Source organism: Electrophorus electricus, chromosome 4 (genome assembly GCF_013358815.1).
Source record: "Electrophorus electricus isolate fEleEle1 chromosome 4, fEleEle1.pri, whole genome shotgun sequence".
In the NCBI taxonomy this organism is placed as follows: Eukaryota; Metazoa; Chordata; class Actinopteri; order Gymnotiformes; family Gymnotidae; genus Electrophorus; species Electrophorus electricus.
This window is the reverse complement of record NC_049538.1, coordinates 24,208,808-24,235,373: the sequence shown is the minus strand read 5'-3', so window position 1 is coordinate 24,235,373 and position 26,566 is coordinate 24,208,808. Positions and strand designations below refer to the sequence as shown.

Below are 26,566 nucleotides of genomic sequence, written 5' to 3'. Positions count from 1 at the left end.
ATTGTGAAATAAACCCGCAGGCCACCATGACAGCAGTGTGGTAACACCTCTCTGGCTGTGCTGTATAGAGAGAGGGGCTTTAGATTCTTACACTCTCTTTATGTACGGAAGTCCTTTAGTGGAGTTGTATTATGTAAAGAACAGCAGGCCCGCAGTTGAAAAGAAAGGCATCCCAGCTGAGACAATGGGAGTGTGCTTCTCTGTCTCTCTGTGTGTGTGTGTGTGTGTGCGTGTGCGCGTGCGTGCATGCTTCCGCATATTTGCATATGTACAATAACGTCATACAGGACTCAGACTCTTCCTACTGCAGCCAGGGCCACTTTCCTCCCCTCTCTCAAATACACACTCCCTGACACACCCATGCATACAACTGTTGCAGCCACCAAAGAAATCGGGGAAGCATGTGGATAAATCAGATGGCCTATCAAAGGCAGCGCAAATGGAAAACAATCGGAAGGTTTTGGGGGGGGGGTTTTTCCTCCCTTCTCTCCCTCCTGTGAGAGCAGCGAGTGGGCACAGCTCCCTGAGTGATGGAGAGACGTAAGAGGAAAACAAGATGAATGAGGAGGACACCGGTGGTGGTAAAGCAGGGCTTTGTGTGTGTGTGAGGGGAGAGAGACCGAAAGAGAAAGAGGGGGAGAGAGAGACACACAGAAAGGGGAGCAGTGAGGCGCTTATCACCCATCAGCCGGTAGCAGCTGAATGAGCTCCTCGTGCTGAGCAGGCCTCCAGAGCGACGGACTCGTTTTTCATACTGTCAGCCCCACCAGCACCTCCCACTCTCGGCCTCCCTCCGTTTCTCACTTTCTCTCTTCACACATTTTCATTCTGCTACTGTTTATCTCGTCTTTCTTCTTCCTTTTTCCTCCGTGGCCATCCCTCTGTTCACTTCTATTAGTGCAAAACCAGGATGGCCCGCAAGCGTCTGTGTTTGTAAGTATGCACCTGTGGAAATGGAGTAAAATCATCAGAATATTATTAATGGCAGCAATCGCAGTGTAGTAGCAGTGCCAGTCGTAGCCAGTTTTAGCCAGAGATATAATATGGGTGCAAATGAAATAGCTTAACACTTTCAGTTAAAGAATCAAACATATTATTGGAGCTCTGAAACACACACACACACACAAACCCACTATGCCTCATTATCATTGTGACAAAAATAGTCTAATGACTACTGAATCTCTTTCTTACACATGAACTTAATGTATGCATGAATTGTAGTATTTTAATAGTAAACAGTAAAATTACTATAGTCACTAGCATTATACTTCAAAATCTACCATATGACCAAAATAAACCATATGACAATGTAACAAACCTACTGAAATTCCAGTCATATACAAGTCAGACATTTTACTGATCCAACACATTGTGTGTGTGTGTGTGTGTGTGTGTGTGTGTGTGTGTGTGTGTGTGAGAGAGACTCCCACTTTTTTTCCCAATCTCATCCTTACATTTCTAAAGCAGTCAGCCTCCAAGTAGCCTGAATTTGGCTCATGAGTATTCAAACTTTCAAACAGTGCAGTATTTATGTCTGTCACAGGAAGGCATGCATAGGCCTATTGTTGTTCATGTTCATGATCAAACACCTAACACAAGACACTCCCATTCTGAAAAGGGCAGAGTCAAATCAGGACACAGGGCAGTCCTGATGATGGTTCCGGCAGAGGACAGCTGAGATACACCTGTTCCGGCTGTTTATTCAGGACTGCCACAAGCCTGGTTTAGACTCCTTAGTACTCCTGGAATGCTAGGGCTATGACAAGCTCTGTTCTCTTCTCTACTTTTCTCACTTCACTCAGGGCCTCAAAGTAAAATATCAAACAATTTCAACAAAATCCAACCCCAGAAAGTCTTTTCTGGTTCTGATGTCATGGATACTGAAAGATACATTTAAATAAAACCAGTAAGAAGTGTACGTATTTACAAAATCTCAAAGCTTGGGCTGATGTTTTCATTGGGTCAAAACCTAAAAGTAACTTAAGACATTTTTTTTTTAATGTTTGTTAATGTGTTAGAACACTTAATGTAGAAGTCTACTGTTCTGCTAAGTTTTCAAATCAAGAACCACAGTGCTATTACTGTAAATGCACTGAGTGGCAGTCAATTTGTGGTTTCATGATTTTTCACATGCTGGCAAAGCAGCTGCTCTCCAGGTAGTCATGTTTGTTTGTGTCTGAGCCTGCATTTCCCTGCAAGTCAAATGTAAATTTGCTGACTTTCCGGTTTATGAATGACCTGTGTCTCCTTCACATTGCACAAGGGAGGCTGTTAGCTCCCAGAGCAATTATGAGTATGAATGAACAACACACACGTGTACGTACACACACACACACACACACACACACACACACACACACACACACACACATACACACACACACACACACATACATACACACACACATACACACACACACACATATACAAATACACACACATACACACATACAAATACACACACACACACACACACACATACACATACACATACACACACACACACACACATACACACACACATACATACACACACACATACACACACACACACACATACAAATACACACACATACACACATACAAATACACACACACACACACACACACACACACACACACATACACACACACACACACACACACACACATACACACACACACACACATACACACACACACACACAAACACAAACACACACATACATACACATACACACACACACACCAGATCCATTTGGTCCTATACAACAACTACGCAAGTTGTGTAGGGCCCCGCCTCCCCATCATGTCAAAGCGGGTGTTACTTTTGACAAGTAGAAAGAAGACCTAAGCTTCTGGTCACAAAGAGAGAGACAAAAAACATGACATTGAATTGCAGGAACAACCATCAGATAAACTTGTGTCCTCTTGTCTCCAAGTTTGATTATTAACAGTAATGTTGATTTCCTAGCTTGCAAAATACATTTAAAAACAGAAAAATGTTGCATTCCTTATTGAATCAATATTTTCATACACATCGTTTCATACATTTAGCCTACTATAGGTCATCACAGGGATGAGAATAATATAATAGTGTATAAAACCAAAGCAGGTTCATAAAAACAAGCGGAGACACTCAAAAACAGTTGAATGAGGTAGAGAATAACATCAACTTTGTTGTTCTAGTTACTGATACTCACAATTATTAGAACATCTTCCAATGAAAGTCTGCCATTTAAACAAACAGGGCAAGTTCTGAATGGGAGACAGGATACCAGGTCAAGCTGTACAATTTGTTGTAGAGCTTTTTAGGTTGCCTATGGTGGACTGGCTAGAAACCACATGGAGCAAATTATTGTTCTTTAATTATCATAGCTTTTGTTGAGAACACCACTGTAAATCTATAAAAACAGAAAAATGGTTTTAAAAGCAGCAATATTTTTAAAATGTAGTGGATGGGGTGGACAGGGAAGACGTGATAGTGTGTCCGTTATTCGCACACACTGAAGGTTGCAACCCTACAGGCTCTGTCTTGCTTGTTTGCTAGCCACCTCCAGGACATCTCTTTACATGTGATAAATGCCATTGGTGTTTAAATGCAGTTAAAATGCAGTTTGTAAAAGTCACATGTAAGCATATGTTCTAATGCATTCAAATGCACGTGCACAAAACTCGCACCTTAGCATAATTATGTTTTGCTTCTCCTCCCAGAGGAAAAGTAAATATGCATTTGAATTGCACTTTTGCATATTGTCATATTTTGATGTTCACACAGACCCAAAACCACGCAGAGCACACAAAGTCATTTATCACACTCCATCCAGTGTTTAGGACTCACACCATTCACTATGTGATGATCAGCTACTCTCACAGTTCTACCCATCTTCATATGGGGACACAGCAGAGCTGTACACAATGAATTCAGCCTTTGCACAAGCCTTCTAAATGTCAGCTGATGTGGAAACACAAGACTTTTAAACAGGAGAATCCTATATAAATTGAGGTCATGTTAGCTCGTAGTGAAGATTTATGTGATTAAGTCTGATTAGTATAGGGTTTTATTTTTCTAGTAAAAGAAATTTTGATTTCAAGGAGGTGCACATACTGATGAATCCTTAATAAGTGTTGACTAGTGTTGATGCTGTATAAACTGAACTTACTGTTTGCAAATATATTGCATCATATATGTAGTTTCAAGTTTAAGTTGACTTATAATCATCCATGCAAGAAACAACTACTGATAGTGATTTGACAAATTATTCAGATCATCTATTTATTGAGCAAAACCTCTTTTATGTATTGCTAGTGGGCCCACAAGTCTCGTCTAAGAGGTGTGGTTGGAGGAAGACGCCACACCCCATGGAGCAGTGCGGGTTTAAATGTCCCTCTAAAGGGCTCATTGGCTGCAGTTAGGGGATGGGTAGAAACATCATGTCCTTCTAGCCCGAAACGCTCCAATTCCTGCTGTGAATCGCTTGCCCACTGCCCCGTTTTATTTCATCATTTCACTTTATTTCATCATTGCATGCATCTTTAAACGTGACCCTCTTACAGGCAGCTCCTTTAAAGTTAGACGATAAGGCACAGGACAACAGTTCACTGTACTCCGCGTCATCCAGAACACCCACGCAGCTAACTGTGCTCTTGTTAACGGACATGCAGGCAGGCTGGTAGAGGCAGGCTCCAGGGAGTTGAAGAGGTCTAGGAGTGCTCTGACAGGACAGCAGAGCCACGGTGCGACAGACTGGGTGATTTTGAGCTGCTTGTCCTCTCAAGCAGATGCCACTCAGAATGAAAGCCAAGGCCAAAAGCACAAGACAGCATTGACATTACCTGTCATAGAGATCCTCCTGATAGCAGTCGTAGTCCACTTCATACTCCGATCTGCTAAGGGAGGGGGAGAGAGGGACAGAAGAAGAATGAGGGGAAAGGACAATGGATCTGTCCCTTTGTCCAGCACACATACACAGAGAACACTGTCCATCCTTACTGTCCATCTTTACACCAGACAGGGACATCTCCCAACACAAGCTCTCCATTTCTTTTACTGCTTTCTGTCTCTGTCTCTCTGTCTGTCTCTCTTTCTCTCACACACACACACACACACACACACACACACACACACACACACACACACACACACACACACACACACACACACACACACACACACACACACACACGAGGGTACTAATCCTTGGAATTTGTAATAAAGATTAGTTTTCAAATATTTCTACTAGTTCTGTAAAGTAGCGTATAAAAGCGAGCAGTGCGGGTCAGCAGGCAAGAAATGTAAGAAATCAGTATAATATTATCCCCCTAAATTAACATTTAAGTGCATCCACGATGGGCTAAAGTAGCACCTCGTGTTAAAGAGATGAATGCACACATCTTATAGGTGAGACCATGGCACACCAAATAAAACCCAAAAATGTCAAAATGTCAATCTAATAGTGAACAGGCACGACTCAAACTTCACAAATAATTCAAACTTTACACTGATTAGAATGATCAGTGCAGCAGCAAAGTTTCCATTCTAAAACATTTATTAGGAGCACTGTTCATAGTTTGCTAAGTTTGGCAGTTATATTTATTCTGTGTCCTCTTTGACTTTTCATGGTATTACTTCCACCAAGTGGCTGTGAATGCAGAGTAATAGCAGGACAATGTGCATTTTGTCTGTACGGAATTATGGCCACTTCAAACAAGGTTATTGTACTACATTTAACAAGGTTAAAGCAGAATTATAATTTTCAGTAGAGGACAGGTTTACTGCAAGGCTCAAAATATTTTGGCTTACTCATGCAAAAAATGACAGTCCTCCAAATAAATATTATCATTGTGGCCTGAAATTTTAAATGTCATTATTCATAAAACAGAAGTAAATCATGCAATATATTTGAACCTTTTGTCAATCAATGCTAGAGAAAGGCATTAGAATTATTACATACTTAAGATATGTAATAGCCTACATATGAACACCGTTTCTAAAACTACAAGATAAATTAACAAAATGTTTTAGACTTTTTAGAAATTGTGTGTTCATAAGAATTCAGCATTGCATAATGCAAAGGCTCAGGTCAGATTGCTCCAATATTGGAAAATCCTTGATAATCTTCTAATGCTATTTACTTTGTAGGCAAGTTAGTTAGTTTAGCTAATGAAAATGACAGCAACCACAAGCACCAGTCAATGGTAAATTTGGGAGATAACATGCACAAACACATGCACTTATAAAGCATTGGACACCTCTGTGCTTCACAGAGGTATACACATTAATATACACAGAGGCATACATATTAGTATGCACAGTATACACGTGTACACATTTCAAATGAAGTATCTCACCTTTTTTTTTTATTATAGCAGCTAAATTAATTGAGTGTCATGTGGGGTAGATTGTTATGTAAATTGTGACATTGTGCGCGTATATTAAGGTGCAGAATTTAGTTAGTTCATCTTCTTTGAAAAGGTAATTAATCTTAGCTCAGCACATTTAACTATACTGTAGTAAAGAGAATATCAGAATATTACAAATCTCCAGAAAGAATATGTACACACACACACACAGACACAGACAGACACACACACACACACACACACACACACACACACACACACACGAAAACACTACACCACTGTAGTTCTTTGTAAGCTCTTGGAGATTCTCCAAGTTTAATCTTCCATTTACTGTTAGCTAAGTGATGTGTCGATAAACATGTCAGATATTGCAACCTGCTGCTGTTACGCAGAAGTAAAACACATGCACATTCACTTCAATACTTTCCTTCACTCTTTTGAAGAAAGACTACTCTCCAGATACCTGCAGGCAGAAGGCTACAAATAATCACTAATAATTGTCACAGTTTATGCTCCATACAGGCTTGCCAAATGCAGTTTACGATCATGCCCCAGCTCTGGATGATGAATGACACAGTCCTCCAGTTTTCTGAATAGATCTTTAATCTGAGTTGCCCACCAGTCGGTTTGGAGCAGGAGAAGTCAACTCCTACTGCTCTGAATCACTGCTCCTACTTCTGCTGAGTTTTCATCGTCATGGAAGACTGAAACTTACTGAGTCCTCACTGAAACTCACTGAGATTCACTGTCTGAATGAGCACAACACGCCAGCACAAAACTATGGATACAACTACTCAAGGTCACTATTACAAGTGTGCAAAAACTCAAAAAACGATAACATAAGAGCAGTGATGCATACCAAATTCCAATAATGCTTTTGACTGATGCTATATTTGTCATTTGTGAGCAGCAGAGGCATGATAGGATGGTAAATGTCCAAATGCACAGTACAGAACACCACCATGGCAGTCAAGCAGACAGTTTTTTATATGAGATGAGGACAAACCTCTCTCTCTACGTACACTACACTACATCATCCTGCTAATTTATTTAAACCATGGGGGGTAGAGCAGAGAGGAGTAGCAGCAACTTTAGCCAAATACCCTCTGATAATATTTTCCCCATTTATTTGGAATTGGGGAATTCTGACTTCTCCATTGTCTCATTCTCCGTGTGAATTATGACTGAAAAAACCCGAACATTAGAAATGTTCCATGCATTCCAATATAATCCAAGATAAAGTACAAAGAGTACTTAAATTGATTTTCAGTGAGATTGTGTGTGCTGCCAAAGTGGTAGTCATGGCATGTAACCCAAGGACAGTCTTAAAGTGGTGCCATCTAACCATTCCAGGATGGTTTCAGCTCAGGGGAGGACAGTGGTGATTTTCTCCTGTTTTTGACCCATAAGCGCTATTAGAAATGATAGGGTTTTCAGTTGCTGCAAATTGGTATAGTTCCGCTCAGGGAAGACCTGCCAGGAGCACTCAGATTCACTTGCTGGAGTGGGTCCTGCAATTCTTCTGCATTTACTAAAATTGCAGCAAAAAAGAGAAAAAAAAAAAAAAAAAAACACTCACTGCCAAGGGAAACTGGAGAAGGTAGAAGTGTGTAATTGTGCATGCGTTATTATATGTGATGTGTGCTTGGGTAACACTGCTGGCACATGTGAGAGAGCTGGGGCAATGGGCCGGACAGACTGGCATGACAGCAGCAGCCTATTTAAATTCTAATTACCTCCAGCGCAGACGGCCCCGTGTCAGAGGCGGAAAGAGCCACACTCCTCCTTCCACCCACTACCATCACCACCACCACCTCCCCTCCATCACCTCCCCCTAGAGCAGGCTGGGTGTGGGCCAAGAGTGAGACAAACAGACAGCGGGGTCGCTAAAGGCTAATTAATTTCTTTTCATAATTTCTTATGCAGCAGGGCAATCCATTAGATATGGCTGGTTATAAATCATTCTTGTTCCACAATGCAGGCGTGTGGCAGTCGCGCGCGCGCGTGCGTGTGTGTGTGTGTGTGTGTGTGTGTGTGTGTGTGTGTGTGTGTGTGTGTGTGTGTGTGTGTGCGCGCGCGCTTTTGGGGAGGGAGCCACTCTGAGTTATAAGCGATTATGCGAGTACATTTGTGCTTTTGGCCCAATACATGTCTTACTGTCATGCCCACCCATGTCTCACAGCCAGAAAACGCATGTGCACTGCTGGGGTGAACTCAAGACCCAAGAGCTTTTCAGAGCCATTTTCGCTGTGTGTCTTCAGTTCACCAGCAGTAGAGGATAATGACTCCTCCTGTAGCATCACTCTGTCCTTAACAGTACACGCCCTTCATAAGTGCATTTTCATTTCATGCAAGTATGTACTCCAAATGTGCTATAATTACACACACACACACACACACACACACACAGAGAGTCACACACACTCACACACACACTCACACCTGCTGCAGCACTTCCTGTGAGGGGACACCAGACATAAAGTGAGGTGAGTGTGTGTGGCCACTAGCAGATGACAGCTATTCATTGCGGCTATTGTCTGAGAGCACTTTCAACTCTCCAAATCAAAGCTGAACAGGGCAATTCCTCTTTTACTTGCTCCCCCGGCTTTCTGTTCCCTCGCTCTCATGTGTCTGTCCCTGTCATTCAGTCCGCCCCTCTCACATGCTCTGGTGCTCACCAGATCACTTTCCTTCCATCTTGCACTCTTTCATTTTTGCTCTGAGGGTCCATTTCTCACAGCAGCAGAGCAAAGAAGCAGGAGGGCAGTCAGAGTAGTTGTTAGTAGAGCCATTAGACTAAGCTCTCAGGCATCACGCACATGCACACGCGCACGCACACACACACACACACACACACACACACTTACATGGGGGGTGGGGGTGGGTAGGGATTTATTACAGGGGATATAATAAGTGTCTGATTGAGATTAAATATATATAGTATTTTAGCATTCATATAAGCATAAATGTTGCTCACATAGGAACAACACTGTGTATGTATGTGGTACCTTGGCACATATGCATTTGTTCAGCCCAGCTAGTCTGTAATGTACCCACCCACCCACCTACACACACACACACACACACACAGACACAGACACACACACAGACACACACACACACCCCTCTCTTTGACCATTCAAACCCTTGGTGTTCAAAGAAGTTATTTCTAGGCATGTTTCTGGGGGGAGGCTGATTTATTCTGAGATAGTGTACACACTCAGAAATGCCCCCACTGTAATAAATCATTTGGGACTACACAGTGCCTAATGGCCTGCAAACTTGATTTCCTGCCACTTCAGCTGTTCTCCAAACCAACCTAGTCAGATTAGTGCTGAATTACGAGAGTCATGGTGACTCACACACAGGAAAAGAGACAAAGGTTTGTGTGTACAAGAACTAGTGATGTGTGAGTGTATGTGTGTGTACAAGAATGTGAGGTGTGTGGAGGGATTTATACTACTGCTCACCCCACACCTTTTCCTCCGAGGTAACAGAGCATTACCCGTTGAGTGTGCAGGAAACGTACGGAGCGTTTTTGCTTATTTGCTACCTTAAATGCGGCCACGCTGGCTTCCGGCATCAATCCACCTGTCCCAGTGACGCCCTGCAGTCTGGGCCAGAATGGGGTCTGCCTCAGCTCCACACGCCCAGCAGGACGCAGGAGGTTAAATGCTGCCTAGCCCCAGCACCTTTCATATTACAATGCTATTAGTGAAAAGTGCTGAGAGCCTCTCAACTGCTAAATGCCTGCCTTAGGCAAGCTGCTCTCAGAGCCTGAGGTATAATCATGCCATGACCCCCTGTGAGAATTTAGCACACACTTAATGTTTACGCTAGCACGGCAGTTTGTAAAGGTGTCTAGACTGCTGCGTGCTGTAGCTGTGGTAGGTTTTTTCTATAGTTTGTACTATTTTTTTTATTTTTTTTTAATTGGAGTAGTTTTATACTACTGGCTGTTAAAAGGCTTATTATCTTTTTACCTCTTAAATTTTGTCTTAGTTCTAGTCAGTCCATCATCATCTGTGTGGCAATCTATTACCACACAATATCTACAACCCTTGGAATGCGAGAGCTAAAATACACTTTCTCCATAGAATATGAAGCCAATGATTTCTTGTTATGGAGCTGCACTCTGTGTAACATGCCAGGGAGATCAAGTTCACAACTCAGCTCACTAGAACCACTACACCTTCTCAAAGCTTCAGGTCCAGAATCAGTTGTGAAATGCAGTTTTCTCAGTAGATGCAGTACTCAGTCATCAGAACCCGACAACATTTCTCCTACTTCTTCTGTCTTCGCTCCACAAATTGCCACATTATGTTTCTGTGCCAACATCTGTGTGGACAACATGAGTGTAAGGATGGGCATAGATGAGGTTGGAAGTAATAAGAGCTCCGAGTTTGGTGGGAGCTTTGAGCAATGGTGATCCACTCTGGGTGTGCTCTCTCTAGACACAGGCACAAATAGACTTCGGCGGGATTATCAGGGCAGATGAAACTAGTTTTTACTGACTAATCTTTTCTAAACTCACTGAGTAATCCAATTATACTAGCAGCAGAAGCTAAGGCAGCTGTCCCCCAAGGTGCCCAGGCTACAGGCAGTTGAATCTGAGAGATCTGGAGAAAGTCAAGGATAAGAGTACAGGGCTATAGGCAAATGGATCCTACATAGATCAAATGCTCTCAAGTCAAAATCTCACACTGAATGTTCGCATGTCAAAACCTCAGGTTTCCTGTATTGCAAAATTTATAGCACATCGATTCTACCTGACACTAACAGTCATGCAGTGAAGGAACCTGAATAACAATAAATAGCATGGGAGGGCCTAGTAGCTATTGTACATCAGTATGCACTTACTGACTTTGAACTGGGGTGGGGAGGGGAGTGGAGTGGAGGCAGGCAGGCTGGCTGCATGACCCTGCTATTGTGTGCAGTGAGCTGATAAGTCCCCTCTCAGCCATCGACCCCCAGGACTAGGGCCTGTGTAGGCCAAGCAGTAACACTCTACCACCTGCCAGGGCAGAAAAGCAGACAGGCTTTACTGGCCATAAACACACATACTGCTGCTTCTCTGTCAGCACAGCTGTTAAAACACAAAACACACATGCCACGATCACCCAGAAGTGCACAGTTTCTTTTACCCCCTTTTATTTATTGATGTTTTTTCCCAAGTATGGAATCGATAGGAGCATATGTATCCACATGGAAGCTCTTTATAACAGGGTTTCTGATTGAGATAGCACTGTAGTTCCAATTCCTCTGATATCACCCTTTCAGATCAATTTCCCTATTTGCCTTTATCTCCCTACTGCTATACATCAAACAGAGCAGAAATACCATAGTAATGAAGCTAGCGACTGAGAAAACAAAACACTGAATCACAGAAACAAGGGAGTGAGTGTCATCAAAAACAGAAGCACAGAAACTCAGTTCCAAGTCCAGTTTCACAAAATAAAACACTGTAGATCCACAGAAGCTGCTAGAGAAAAAAAAAAAAAGAGAGAAAAAAAAAAAAAAAAAAAAGATGCCCTGAGATTACCTTTCCAAACCTATACTACACCCTAGGTGTGAGGAATAGAAACACTGCATTCTGGAAAGCTGAAAGATTCGAGGTGAACAGAATGTGACATAGCAGAGGAGAATACATAAAAGCGTCCTTGTTTGTATGCTGAATCTGTGTGTGTGTGTGGGGGGGGGGGGGGGGGGGGGGGGGGGGGGGGGGGGGGGGGGGGGGGGGGTGGGGTGGGGGGGATGGAGCTGTAACTAATAATGCCATGATGAATCTAAACCATTTCATTATTGTGCAGGTCAGAAGACATAACAGAGAGAGGGAGAGACGAGAGCCAGAGCTTTAAAGGTGCTAAGAGACTTTTATGGAGACAAAAGAGTCCATCAATATGCAGCGGCTAGTTCAGGCTCCGTGGTCATCGCTGGCCGTTTGCTTGTGTCCTATTGATCTGTGTCATTACACAAAGGGGGGTGCCTCATTGATTAATGTCCTCAACCACGCTAAAGCTATTACACGCTCAACCACTCTAAGTACCCACATACACACATCAGCTAATTATCGTCCAGTGGCTTTGCGCTCAGCCACACACACACACACACACACACACACACACACACACACACACACACACACACACACTCAAAGAAACACAGGTTCCCAGCAGTTGGGCTCTGAGGCATGAAAGGACATAGAAAATGATTGTTCTGAAAACACATGTTCTACTGCAAACACACAAACAGATGGCTAAAGCCCCTGACTGACAGGGGATTTGTAAGCGGGTTATACTGTATGCACATCACAGTGTCCAACGCTTGATGCTTCGTACACACTGGCTCATGATTTACTGAAGGTGACAAGAGGCAGCGGTATCGATCTAAACACCCACTGATCTGGAGTGAACAAACTCTAGCATGCCTCAGGAGAAGAGCACAAGTTGCAATCTCTTTATCAGTTGTTCTCAGTCTGGTTTAGCCTCTGCCTCCATCATCATCCAGGATGAAAAAGTGTTTTGCTCTAAACCAGTGGCCGAAGAAGTACAGCAGTGATCATAACCATTTATTTACATTTGACAGGTTTCTGTCACACAGGATATACAGTTGATCATCAACCGCTCTCCAACACCCTTATACATAGCCTCCACAAGGCAATTTAGAGGATGAATGGATATTGTTTGTGTGGCTGGAACACTATTGAGTTAGATTAGTATCAGTTTATTGCACTATATTGACCATGATATGGCACTTTGGGTTAGGGTGGGTCTGTTATTGCAGGGGGAGTTAACCTGAAGATCACCCAAGGGGCTCTGGGAACTGCACTTGGATTGCCACTAGCACAGAAGAAGACATTCAAATAAACGGGCATCGTGTAATGGCAATCGATAGTTTTTTCAGTTAAGCAGATCAATACAGAGATGTAGTAGCATCTGTGTCTGTGACGCATAACCTATGCTACATTTCATACTGAACGTGCCAATAACTAACAAAGTGATGTACTCATCTAACTGGCTGTGTTCAGTCAACGTACCAGATGAAAAGCTATTTGTGGTGTGAGTGGAAGTCGCCACTGCTTGCGACATGTATGATTCAGTGCCTCAGCAAAAGTCAGAACAGAAGGGCTGGGCAGAATTAGTTCTAAATGTGCGAGTCTATTTCCTCTGCATTTTACTTTTATGCAACAGACCTGCTTTTAGTTTTATTATGTGTGTGCAATTAATAATCGCAAAATGGACAAACACTGCAGAAGTAGACAGTAGCCACATTAGTCCTGTGGCTATAAAGCTAATCTATGAATATGAAGTTAAGGGTACTCAACAACTGAGAGAAGAAGAAAAAAAAAAAAAAGATTTGTGCGGAAAGAAAACATCACATTAGCAACATTACATTAGCAACTGTTTTAAAGAATTAAAGAAAACCTTATACGACCTGGTTTATATGAACTAGGGGAATATCTTTTAGGCTCAGAAGGTCTCTGCAAATCGGTCTTTTCTACCTCTCCTGAAAATGGCCCTAATGAAAAGGAGTTAAAGTGTTCCACAGCGATAAGAAGCAAGCTGCTGAGAGCTCCTGTATCATCACAACACTACTGCACAGTCAGCCCAAAATGCATGCTGGGAAAAATAGCACATCAGAGGTGAAAAGGGAAAAGTAACACAACATACTATAACTGATTGGATGTGGTGTAGTCAAGAGTGACTGGGTGGTGAGTTCATGATAACACTACACCCAACAACACGCACGCACGCACGCGCACGCACGCACAAGAAAACTTTTGGATGAGTGAAGTCACCATGTTAAATTGTGCCCTTTGGAGGAGCGATCCGTGGCTGAGCTGGAATGAGGGATGACTCAGACTCTCCTGCAGCTGTTACAGGGTGTGGCCCCCTGTGGCATCCCATCGCATGGACAGTAGGCCTCACACGGTCCGCCATGGCAACAGTCACCTGACTGACCCCTAACATTTGCTTAACCAAGCCATTTCAAATGACAAACACATGACAATCATGAAACAAATTAAAACAAAACAAAACAAACAAACAAACAAGCCAAAAAAAATAAATAAATGACAGCTACAACATGGCAGTAGTACTGCTCAAGACCTTCATGATTATGGAAACTTAGCTTGTAAATTTCACATGTAAATGTGATTTGCTCATGAGTATGCAGTGTTCACTCGTGCTAAAGCCAGACGATGACCTTTGTGGTGGTTAAAGTGGACAGACTGACAAAGAGCTCCATAAAAGCATGCGAGAGCCTCCCTACGGAGAGATTAATGGAGCCGTATGGGGAGATCTCAGGGGTGATAACAGCCCGGCACCCACACTGCATACTAAATCTACAGGACAACCAGTATAACTCCATATACCAGTTTGCTATGACCTTGAGAATGCTTTTGTAGTACTGATGTGGATATTAGGAAGATGTAAAGCTGTAACTATCTTAGCCTCAAAGCTTTAAAGATGTATTTTCAAAGCTCTGAAGACATAAAACTCTATACATATTGCACTGTAAATATGAGAAGCCATTTTTGAAAACTACCTTATACACAAACTCATGGCCCTATCTCAAAGAGTACAGGACTGTCATGTGACTAACCTTGCTGTGTAAGAACTCAAGACATAATCTAGCTTTTAAATCAAGTCCAGGTTACATGGACATACAGGTGCGCATGGAGATTAAAGCACTAAAGTAGTATTACTGTAATTAAACTGTTTCATGCTGGCCAGATGTGGATAATGTTTGTACATTCAGGGAAGAATGCCTGTCAGCTAATCTGATTATTTGATAGATGAGTAAATCTCACAGTTAAAATATGCACGGGCAATTTAAGGTCAAAAGCAAAATAAAATGTATGCCATCCTCTGTCCTCACCAAAACACAACACAAGCAACATTCCTAAACACAGAATATAGTCATGACATGTCGGTTGCTTTTTAAAGCAGATTCTAGCGTTAACAGATTCTAGCATATGAAGTTCTAGCATGCATGGGTTCTACTGTGGGAAGGTTCTAGCACAGAGAGGCTTCAAGATTAATGTTCCCATGAAGGCTGGAGAATGTTTGAAGTGGGATGAGCTTGTGTAAAATGCATCACTAGAGACCATCTGTAGCATACGTGCACAGGAAACTGCCAGGAACATCCTTCAACTGACTTTGAGGGGAAAGTTTTCTCTAAACTTTGTTTACTCATAGACATTGTTTTTGGTATACCTGGAAGACCAACCATGAGGTTCCAAGCAAGCTATATGGGTAACACGCCCAGAATTTAGGCAAGCATTTACAGCCTGCATTAGATTGTAATTTCCTAGAACTTATGGTGTAACTTCCCTATATGAATCAGTACATATAAAATACCTAACTGGTACTTAAATGTAAGAAAAATTTATCATCATCTTACTCGTATATAAACGACTTCCAGTGAAACGTTGCCCATAGTTGGTAAATCTCCAGAACGACATCCCTTGACTCGTGCATCTTCAGTAAATTGAACGCAAGTTAATACCAGCTTGCCCTGCTTTGTTCAGCAATCATTGATCCCCCCGCCCCCGCCCCGCCCCCTTTGAACGGGAGCCCACTTACCTCATGGATTCTGTGTAATTAATGAAGAAAATGTTTTTATAAATCCATACACACCTTAAAATTGTGTAAAGATATAAATGTGTATTTTATTACATTATAAATGTGTATTTGATCACATTACATTACTGTATGAATTTTGTCATCGGATGAAGTGAAGACTTTCATAGCTGAGCATTTGAGAGACGCCAGTTTTCCTTCCACCCCATCCTGCCTGTTATGATCTGCTGCAGTGCTGGACCAACATGCCTGCCAGGAGGCAGTTCCAAAAGCATAAAACAAATCTAGACGTGTTATTATTCAAAATCATACAAAGTAGGGGACATATGCACAATAAATCCCATGAATGTGGATGAAGCTTGTCTGCCAAACTTGTATTAAAATGACTCTCACAACTGCCATGACCGAAGGGCAAAAATATAAACAGTCCTAAGTTGCACTGTAAGTTTCAGGAAATTACACGGTAAATGTTGGAAAGTTACGCTCACCTTGTCTTGTTGTCTATACCCACATTTACGTAAAGGTAATTACACTCTAAAATGCGGGCTACATTATAAACTGCTACCGAAATTTGTAATGGTATTTGGAAATGATGGATACTAAATACCGCCATGATACAGGATACGTCTAAGATTATAATAGCTGTAATTTGCTTCACTGCGCTCATCTCCAACCCTGGGCCATGTCCTACACGCTCTGCTGGACTGTTTGTGGCAAACCGTCATCTTTGATTCCCAACAACTTCCTCATCCCGGCCCATTCCCTCTGCGTTGTCTCTGCTTTCCTCCCTTTCTCTCCAACATACCGTTCGCATACTTCAGAGCCACACATTAAAGGGGAGCGCTGTCGTGGAGTCCAGATCTACACACCTGTTCCTCTGTTCCCGTGTGGTCTATACTGTTTTACCTCCACCCTAGTGGGCTACCGGCTGTCCATCATCGCTTGCACCTGACTCATTAGCTAGCCAATCGGTGTCTGTGTAGCATTCCTTTTCCCTTTGTGTTGTTGCAGTCTTTCTTGTGTTTACACACATTTCCTAGCTTGGTTTCACTAGTCCTGTGATGGTTTGTTTTTAGCCTGTGCTCTGGTTAAGATTACGGATTGCCCGCAAGTGCCTTGTCAGACTTTGTTTTGAACAGTTCTGCCTGTACTGACTCATGGAAAAGCCATGACAATGCTACCTGCATCCTGTCACCTACATAAGTCCTACATAACACACCTTTTAAACCTGTGCCATTTTTTATTAGTTCTGATCGAATATATGATCGAAAAAGTGGAATGCAATTTAGATGAGGTGCAATCCATACAGAAAAAGAAGAGAGGTGGGGCACAATGAAGGGGAGAAAACAGCTGTAATGCAGAGACAGAAGAAGAGAGTAGAAAAACATGATAACGTCTGAGGAAATTACACATTGCAGAGAAACACAAATTCCACTTGGTTTTATCGGTCCTATCAAAAATGGAAATGCTAGGTTTTACATGGCTTGCTGGATGCTTCATATAAAGCTCAAATTACTTATGCAAAGGCAATCACTCACGCACCCACATGATAAGAAATGCTCCAACAGCTGCTGCGAGAGCGTTCTCTCTCGGTAGGGTGCAGGGGAAGTTCGCTGGTCTGCATGTGGGTGTATTTCAGCTTCATTCAACACTCATGCGTGATTGGGCTTAAGGGCAGAGGTGATGGATATGAACACACTGCAACTGTGACATCTCACTGTAAATCATCACCATGCACACAAAGGGACCACACCATAATTATGTGTTATTAGGTTGGCTCTAATGGTGAATGTTTTAGTAGTGTCTGTAAACATGTCTACGCTCATATATATTGTACAATACATTACATATGCATGTGCACTCATACATATAAACGCACACATACACACAGTGTTGCTACTTCAGTTACAATGTCTTATTCTTCAACACAACCCTCTGTGGTCTGCTTTTTGCTGCCTGTCATCTGCTCTGTGATAAAGGTAAGCCTCATAGCTCCAGAAGTGCTGCTCTGTCTCACCCGCAGAGAGCAACTCTTTTAAACCAGACACCTTTTAATCCACAACACCCCTCCACTCTCAACTATGACTCACAGGAGCTCTGTCCCAAATCACAGGGATTAAAGTGTTCCCTTCCTTTGCCCTCTGTAGAGCCTGTGGTGAATTATGATTATGCCAGTGGCAGGCTGCTTGAGTGTGCTTGATAAAACTATTCTGTGCTATTTCAGACAATGAGATTTACGAATGCAAAGCATCACTGAAATAGACGCATATCAACCCAAGCACATCCTCACAGGCGCCATTTTAAAAACGGGTGACAGTGTTGGAGTGGGTGAGACAGACTGGGTGAAGACCTAATTGGAAACTTCAGAAAGATCAAAGAGAGCCATTAACTCTATTGTGATGTGCAGGGTGAAGTTAATGTGATGAGCCCAGGCTAAATTAAAGCAGAGTAATTTGCATGGATTATGCACACGACCCCCACTGAGGGATGCCAGGTTAAAGACGTACCCACTACGTGCAGCATCAGCATGGATCAGATTTAAAGGTAAAGCTAAATGTTATATATTTACTGAATGTGTGTGAATGCGTGTGTGGGGAAAGAGAGGTCTATATGAGATTGCCATTTATAAATTTGAGAAAGGAGCGCTGAACAGTAAGGAGACGGATAAATGCTTCTGGAGGAGTAATGACCTGCCAGTCATGAAGGTCTCGGGAGAGCTGGCTGGGGTTTAGCTGTTGACTGACAGTTCTGACATTTGCCCACTCACCCTCCGAGTGGGCTCTGGAGTCTTGGTGGGAGGCAAAGTCGACCTGTTCACAGGAGAGCTCCCAAAACAGATCTATAACCCCTTCAGACAGACAGACACACAGACACACATAAATATTCTTTGCTGTGTGCTTACAATCTGGTGTGCAAGCTCTCTTTGTGCCCTCCTTCTATCCCCAGACTAATGCACAAAACACAACCCCACTGCTGGCAATTAGTGATGCATTCTGCATTCAGAGGTCTGGAGCTCAACATGGCTATGCTCTGATTGGTCTAGATTGAGCTGATGAGGGCTCAGTCAAGACCACGAAGCTGACACCCAAGGTTCACAAAAGTCCAGCGTGAACTGAAGCATGGAGCACAGTTAACAACAGCTATTAAACTCAGATAAATGAAATGAACTTCATGCTGCTTCCAAAAGCAAAGCAACTCAAGATGGGGTAAAAAATACTAGTGACCTGTCTGTCTGCCTCTGTCATATGGAAATTCAGTCAAAAACAGTAAGAGGTGATTGGAGAGAAACTCTCCACACGTGTGCACATGTACTCATGCACATGTGTGTAGTGTGTGTACTGCTGACTGCACTCTAAGGCTGCACAGCTGCAAGTTTGTTCTGTAGCAGTGCGATAAGTGACAGAATAGCAGCACAACTGCTGTCCAGAGGGTAGAAACCTCTGTCTGGAGTGGCTGAATGGGTGGGGGGGTGTTAGGTGTTAGGTCAAGGGTCAAATAGAGTCATGGTTGATTGGACCACTTTGCATTAATTAACATAACCTTGCTGTCAGGGAGGAAATGCATCCAAATGATGAAAGAAGGTCATTTCTCTGCTAATTCACCCTTACTTGAGCACTACATATTAAAGCAACACACACACACACACACACACACACACACACACAAGCACGTGAGCTTGTGTGCACACGCATGAACACACACAAACGTATATGGTCCAAATGAAAGGGTATTTTCCTAACTCTACTTTCTTCATCCTTTCAGTGATGCTCTTTTCAGCCTTTGATCCCAAACTCATCCGAGCAATGTAATCTTAACTATGACTCATATTTCTGTCCCTCCCTGCCGTCGTCAAACCATCTCTACCAGGCAATCAAATCTCCAATGAATGAATGCAGCAAGTAAGGCCTGAATTAGTGCACTCTGCAAGCTCTGAGTCATTGTCGGTCTCACAGGTTTGCAGCGTGGTAGACATACAGTTTGTAGAGCTCCATCTCCCCTTAGCTTCCACACTATGAAAATGGGCCCTGCCTCCACTCTGTCACACATCTCCCAATTCCCTGTCAGGCTCCCGATGAAGTAGGAGTAAAGCCATGCCGTGATTCACTCTTATCAGGCAGGACGTGGTGACTTTCTGAATAGGGTATGAGCATTTGTGTAAATGGTTTTGGCTGAACAATGTGGGCAAAATGAGTCACATAATAATTTTAGTAGAATACATTCAGACTGTATGATATATTCTCCCTGTCAGCAGTCTGAGTGGCCAAGTGCAGGAAGTGTTTTGAGACAGGGTCAGAGAAAAAAAGGCACTGGGGTATAACACATGGGGGAAAAGTTGTGTGTGCATATGACAAGTAGGGTGGGATGATAATGATAAAACTGATATTACATGTTCATTTGTTTGATGCATTTGATTCGTTCCCTCTAGTTTGTCATAATGATTAGAAAATGCTTTGGGTTTAATGTTTTTTCAGAGATGGTCATCATCCAGTCGAATTCATGAATGGTCCTAAGTAGCGATGACTGACTGAGAGGCACTAGGCATATAACTATGTGAAATGTAATAATTGCAGCAATTATAACAACTATTGACACCCAGTAATAGTTTTGTATCCATACTATGCCCAAATAAATTAGTCGCACTATGAAAAAAAAAATTGAGCCCAAAGTGGTAAGGCTCATAATGCTCATATTTTTGTGTTGCAAACAGCGGCAGAATTAATCACTTAGTGAGCCAGGTCTTAAAGGGCTGCTTCATACATTTATATTGCTTTTATATTAGAAACAAATGCACACACTCATGAGCACACACTCACACACACCCACACGCTGGTTGGGGAATGATTTATCCCCTTGGCTCTGCACTGAAGCCGTGTGTCGGCAGCACCTGCTAGGGGCTGCTGATCGCGGGGCCGGAGGACTACTGAACCCTGCTTGGCTTGGAGGGCTGCATCAGGAGGGTCACTGTCCAATAGCAGAGTGTTTAAACCCACGCTGACCTCTGTTCCAGCGCTGTGCTGACTGTGTGCTTTCATGAGGCAAGCCAATGAGCAGTCCCTCACACTGGAGATTAGACACTACGGAGGCGCAGAGCCAAACTCTGCAGTCGTCTTCTATGCTCTGCTGAAAGGTGAGGGTCAAAGTCAGTACAGTGACATAGAGTAACCTACATCTCAATGGGCCCTTGAATGAATACCATTCACGGTTCAGATAAAACTGCCAAAGTTGTTTTAATGGAAGAAAATTAACTTATTTCTGAGTCAAAAGCTAAACACTTAATTTTCATTAACAATTCTACTACCCTGATTGCAGTAATGATCCAGTCTCTGAGCCTTTGTTTTCTACAAGAGGTGAAATGCTTTTATTTGTTTATTTGTTCACTGCCTTGCTTTCCCCTGGGAGAAATCCAGTAGAATAGGCTGTAATGTATGGCTGCATCGATCAGATGCTCTCCAGGGCTCCCACACTAATGCTTTAAACAGATTAAATGACTTATTATCTCCCTGTCAACAGCCTGTCTGGTCAAAGCCTGCGTGTGTTTGTAGCTGTAGGGACAATAAAAAAAAAAAAAAAAGGAAAAGTTGAAGGTTGTGGGAGTGTGTGCGGTTCTTATGCGCTGTTTGGTGCACGTGCACATATGGGAGGGAGTCTTTCTCCAAGTGTGCGTTGTGTTTGTCTCAGCTGGCAGCCACAAGCCAGGGAGCATCGTGTGTGTGTGTGTGTGTGTGTGTGTGTATAGCACAGCAGGGGGCTGTCCTGTATCAGTGCCTGAGGGTCTCCGAGCCCATTTCCTTTGCTTCTCTGTGATAAGTTTGCCTGTCAGATTTGCCCAACACCACAATATTTTTGATAAGGTTCGCTGCTAGTTTTCTCCACCTCTGGCACAGAGATCAATTTGAGATTGATTCGGAGTGCCCCGCTGCAGCCAGTTGTGAGATCAATTTGAGATGGATTGTTCACACCGGGGGGCTAACGGCATGCAGTTCAACTCCCCCTGTTCTGTACCCGAGTCCACCCCTCCCTGTGTCTTTCTGTTGGCATTGGTGGGAATGACTCCATTAGCCTAGACCCTTTGCCCTTGCACTGTGATAACCTGAAGGGATAGATGAATTATCTGATTGGTAATATACACTGTGAAGGGAAGAGTGAGCGATTTTAGATAGATGGTTTCTGTCGTCCATCTATGGATGCGAGGGCTTCTGATGGATGCTGGCCGTGCCGTTATGCTCTGGGTTCAGACCTTTATCTACATGGCGGACAAGACACACAGGCCAACAAGCACAGTCAGCGTGACATTTCTCTTCCCTTCATACCTGTGACTGGGGACAACGATCAGAACGGTTGCTTTCAAACGCGAGCACGTCTGTCTGTACGTAACTGACCTGGCTGGCAAGCATATAACTGACCTGGCTGGCTTTGGAATATCCTTTAATGGGGTAACTTCAGTCTCCACTCAGAGGGGCAGCTCAAAGTCAGGAAACTCATAAGCTACCAAAACACCCAAGCAGAGACATGCCAGTAAATAACAGATACCCAAATGTTAGCAGGCCCCCTTTAGACACCCATGTAAGGAGAGTGGGAGGGATATGGGAGCTGTTCTCAGCTGTTGATTTAAGGTAGGTCGCCAGATCCCCCATTCCGCACTATATCTGTACCAGCCTCGGGGAGTGCCAGGCTGGGTTGCATGGCTGTGTGCGATGGTCATGAGAAGAGCCAGACCCATTGAGCGCCTGAAGGGTTGCCTGTATGAGTACAGTCCAGCAGCTCTCTTCAGCCTATTAATCAGCCAGTGGCCTAAGCAGGACAGCCCAGCATGGTAAGATGAGCTCTCCCACTGTGCCACCTCATTAACAATAAAAGGTTTTTCAGTCGTGCGACCCCAATACTGCAATACCCAGTGTGGCTCTCAACAACAACTTGACCCAGTGCTGAGATCTTTCTCTTTCTCTGCCTCTTTCTTTCTTGATCTGTTTCTTTTTCTCTCCCTCCTCAGGCACCCGGTGCTTGCGACAGATGGAGTGGGGCTATTATTCTGGCCTTGCAGCCTGTCTTGCCTGACCAAACTGTCGTCTCCACTGGAGGTAATGAAAACAGATGACAGCATGCTGCAAGAATGGCGCACAGGGACTGGAGCCACCCTGTACCCCATACGCAGCACGCGACTGTCGAACAGTAATCAGGACATACCATAACACAGTGCTCGAAGAGCGCTACTAATCCACACGTATATAAACCCTCTGTAGGAGCTGTGTTTCAAAGCCTGCATCAGGAACGTCCACAAAGTTAATACCAGATGATTGATAGTGCAGCCTCGCACTAGTAAGCCAGTCACTATGACAGTCAAGCCATAATAGTTCCTGTTCTCACTGTTTTGACAGTTTGGGCAATGGGCGCGTTACAGCTGCAGTTTTACACATGGCTCTGAGACCTCTGTGGAATTCCACTCCATGCCACCTCAAATCCCCAGGAATAACCCCCCCCCCCCCCCCCCCCCCCCCCACACACACACACACACAGGCACAGATATTTATAAGATACACACGCCCACATGTCCTGGCTGTGTTCACAGTGGAAATCTGTTTGCCTACGCTGGCTTTACAGACATCCTTGTCTCTCATGATGCCCCTCACATTCTTATCCCTCATGTTGTTCAGTCAACACAAATAACTCCATGTGTGAATTTGAGAATTAAGGAATGCTAGGCATACCATTTGTGTCAATATTAAAATATATATATATATATGGCCACTTTTCACTTGGTATTGCTCATATCTGCTGAATAAACACATCTTTTTAGCTTGGTAAGCACTTTTTACATGTTGTTTTGTGTGAGAGTGTGTGTGCGCGCGCGTGTGTGTGTTTGGTGGATTCAGTAATTCAGTAAAAGCCCCTGAGCTTGTCTGTTGGCAGTGGTGCGTGGAGGCACCTGCATTTATGTCGTGCTTCCCCTTTGTGACGGAGCGCTGGAGCGGAATTAAAGCTGCAGCATCTGCTCCCCCCACGCTGCTGCAGCTGGAGCCCGACGCTCCAGCAGGCCCCAGCCGCTCCACCCAGCATCCCTGCAGAGCCTGTCCGCACCACCCAGTGACCCCACTCTCACAGACTCCATCCGCACCACCCAGCACTCCCACAGAGCCCATTCGCACCGCCCAGCGAGACCGCGCCCACAGAGCCCATCTGCAGGACATGAGGGCAGCTTCGCCTCTCCCTGCGATGGCCTCTGTCCCCACGTCCGTCCAGCCCTCCTTTCCTCTGCGTGAAACAGGTCATGCATGAGAGTTAAGACCAATGAAGCAGAGCATGTTTTCAAGAGTGCAGGCCTCAGAACCTCTCCAGTCTATGCAAAAGCATCAGTGTTCTCGAGAGCGGCGCCCCACGATGTGCGTTGGAGCGGTGTGATCCCCGCGGAAACCACAGCCCCAGGAGGTGTCCCAGCTGCGCCTGCTCATGCTGGGCTCACGGGGCTTTTCAGCTGCAGACATGGCAGTCCAACATGATGCCATATAAATGGGTGCGTGCTGCACACACAGGTGAACAGACTGAGACAAGAGGCTACAACATGCATATAAAGACAAATACACCCGGGAACACACACTTTCTCACCACTGGGGTGCGAGGGCATGACTGATCGATTACAACGGTGAGGCCAGTTTGAGCAAAGGCAGACACAACGCTGTGTCCATTGGAGATGCCACTGCTGAGAGCCGTACAGTAGACTATAGACAACGAACGGTAGAGAGGGAGAGGGAAATGCATGCATGTCACTTATCAAAGAAACAGATCGTGTTGTGTCTGCTGCGGCCCCCTGACTGGATGTTCAGTCAGGGTCCCGAAGGAGATAAATCCAATCTTCTGCTGCTCTCTGAGTTATTCTGCTGTTCCTCCCAATCCCAGTCTCTACAAGGCACACCACACCAACTGAGACTATCAGCATAGCAACAGAGGCGCACTACAGGTTATGCTTGGAGAAAACAGCCCCTCACAACACACACACACACACACACACACACACACACACACACACACACACACACACACAGACACACAGACACACAGACACACAGACACACAGACACACAGAGCACAGCTGAGATGACCAGGAAGAACAGAAACAAGCCACTGGAGGTGAATTCTGGCTATCTTTCAGGGTACTGGGGGCATGAATTCTGAGACCAGTGTTAATTGTGCTTGTTGATTTGAGAACGAGGCTCAAGTTTCCTTGCGGTGAGCCCTGGCAGATGTGGGGGAGGGAGATGGGCCCCCAGGTGACCCACACTCACCCGTACACCGCTCCGCTCGGCCTCTTAGTTCCTGCTGTCTTCACTCGGCTCGATGTCAGCTCTCCGGTCATGCTCATATCTGCAGGAAAAAGAACAAAGAGCAGTCAGGAGCCCTCCCCCTCTACTCCTGATCTGCTATACATACACAGGCCACAAGGGGACCAGGCCGGCCAGCAGGCAGGTACTTTTAAGCACTGTGATCCCAGTCTCTCTCGCTCGCTTTCAATCTCTCTCTCTCTCCCTTACACACAACACAACATGGCCTCCCTGCAGAGCGTACCCACCACACAGCCAGCCTGTCAAAATTCATCTAAGGAAACATGAAACAAGAGACATCTAATTTCAGGGCTCTGTTCCATGACACTGGGAGATTGATTCTTTTGGGCTGCATTATAGAGAATTACTGAAAGGCTGGTTAGCATGGCATGCCATCAGCACTGTAGTCTTGCCTTACTTGGAGGGAAGGCCACAGTATGTGCTCTGAAAACACTACCACTGCACGCACACAAACACGCACTCGTGTGCGCGCACATGAACATGTCGAAAATAAGAGCACAGCGTGACATGGACGCCAGCCGCCATTTTATGCGCCCGTGTGAATGTCTCAATTAATTTGAATTCTCATGAAGATTAGTTCTGTAGTTAACCTGCCAAAAGGTAAGCAATTGAATTATTTATTAAAAGGTGTCTTTGTTTGGATTTTATTTAAGTTGACTGTTCAAACCGACTGTATGGCATGGAGGTTAGGAAATAACTCTACAGTTAGGCCTCTCATCTGTGTCCTTTGTCCCACAGCCAGGCACTCCACTGGGCTGGTAGAGCTGGTAGAGTGGAAGCTGTTGGCCTTGCCAAGCCTGGCTCCCGTCTGCCCCGCATTTCCACCCAGAACTCACACTGACACAAATATCAAGTGCTTTGCAGCCTAATTACCCTCCATCTGCCAGAGGTGCATGAACCGCATGCATTAGCTGGCCGCCAGCATTTTAACATCCCTATTCTCCTCTCTACTCACCTGAAACACACAGCCGCCTGGAGTCACTGACACACAACCAAGCAAACGGAAGCTCACGGTGCTGAAAAGCGCCCAGCAGACGAGGCTGTGAGACATGTCCTACTACTGCCCACACACTGGTGGATCAAAGCCTGACAATACCGAAGAAGATTAAATAAAAAAAATATACCTGGGCCTGGTTTCTCAGTGCAAGAAAGCAACACAAAATAAAATAAATAGAGCAGGGGGCCAAATTGCGTCTTGGAAAATCAGCAATGGTCTGGTAAGGGCATGTACATTACCATCTCTCAAAGAACAGAGAAGATCCAGGGGTTGTACAAAGGACAGCTTTATTCTTTTATTACCTTCTC

General features: G+C 44.2%; 1 protein-coding gene across 2 annotated transcripts in view; it reads right to left on the bottom strand.

The window, feature by feature from the left end:
• LOC113570858 (heterogeneous nuclear ribonucleoprotein C-like) overlaps window positions 1–26,566 on the bottom strand; it is a 40,161-nt gene that overhangs the window by 8,854 nt on the left and 4,741 nt on the right. Inside the window, exons 2-3 of one of the 2 annotated variants that reach the window (XM_026999534.2) lie at window positions 25,205–25,283; window positions 4,816–4,869 (exon numbers count right to left, since the gene is read on the bottom strand). In XM_026999534.2, coding sequence (XP_026855335.1) covers window positions 4,816–4,869; window positions 25,205–25,283 — 133 coding nt within the window. The remainder of the gene's footprint in view (window positions 1–4,815; window positions 4,870–25,204; window positions 25,284–26,566) is intronic. The other variant, XM_026999535.2, reaches the window with a different exon arrangement.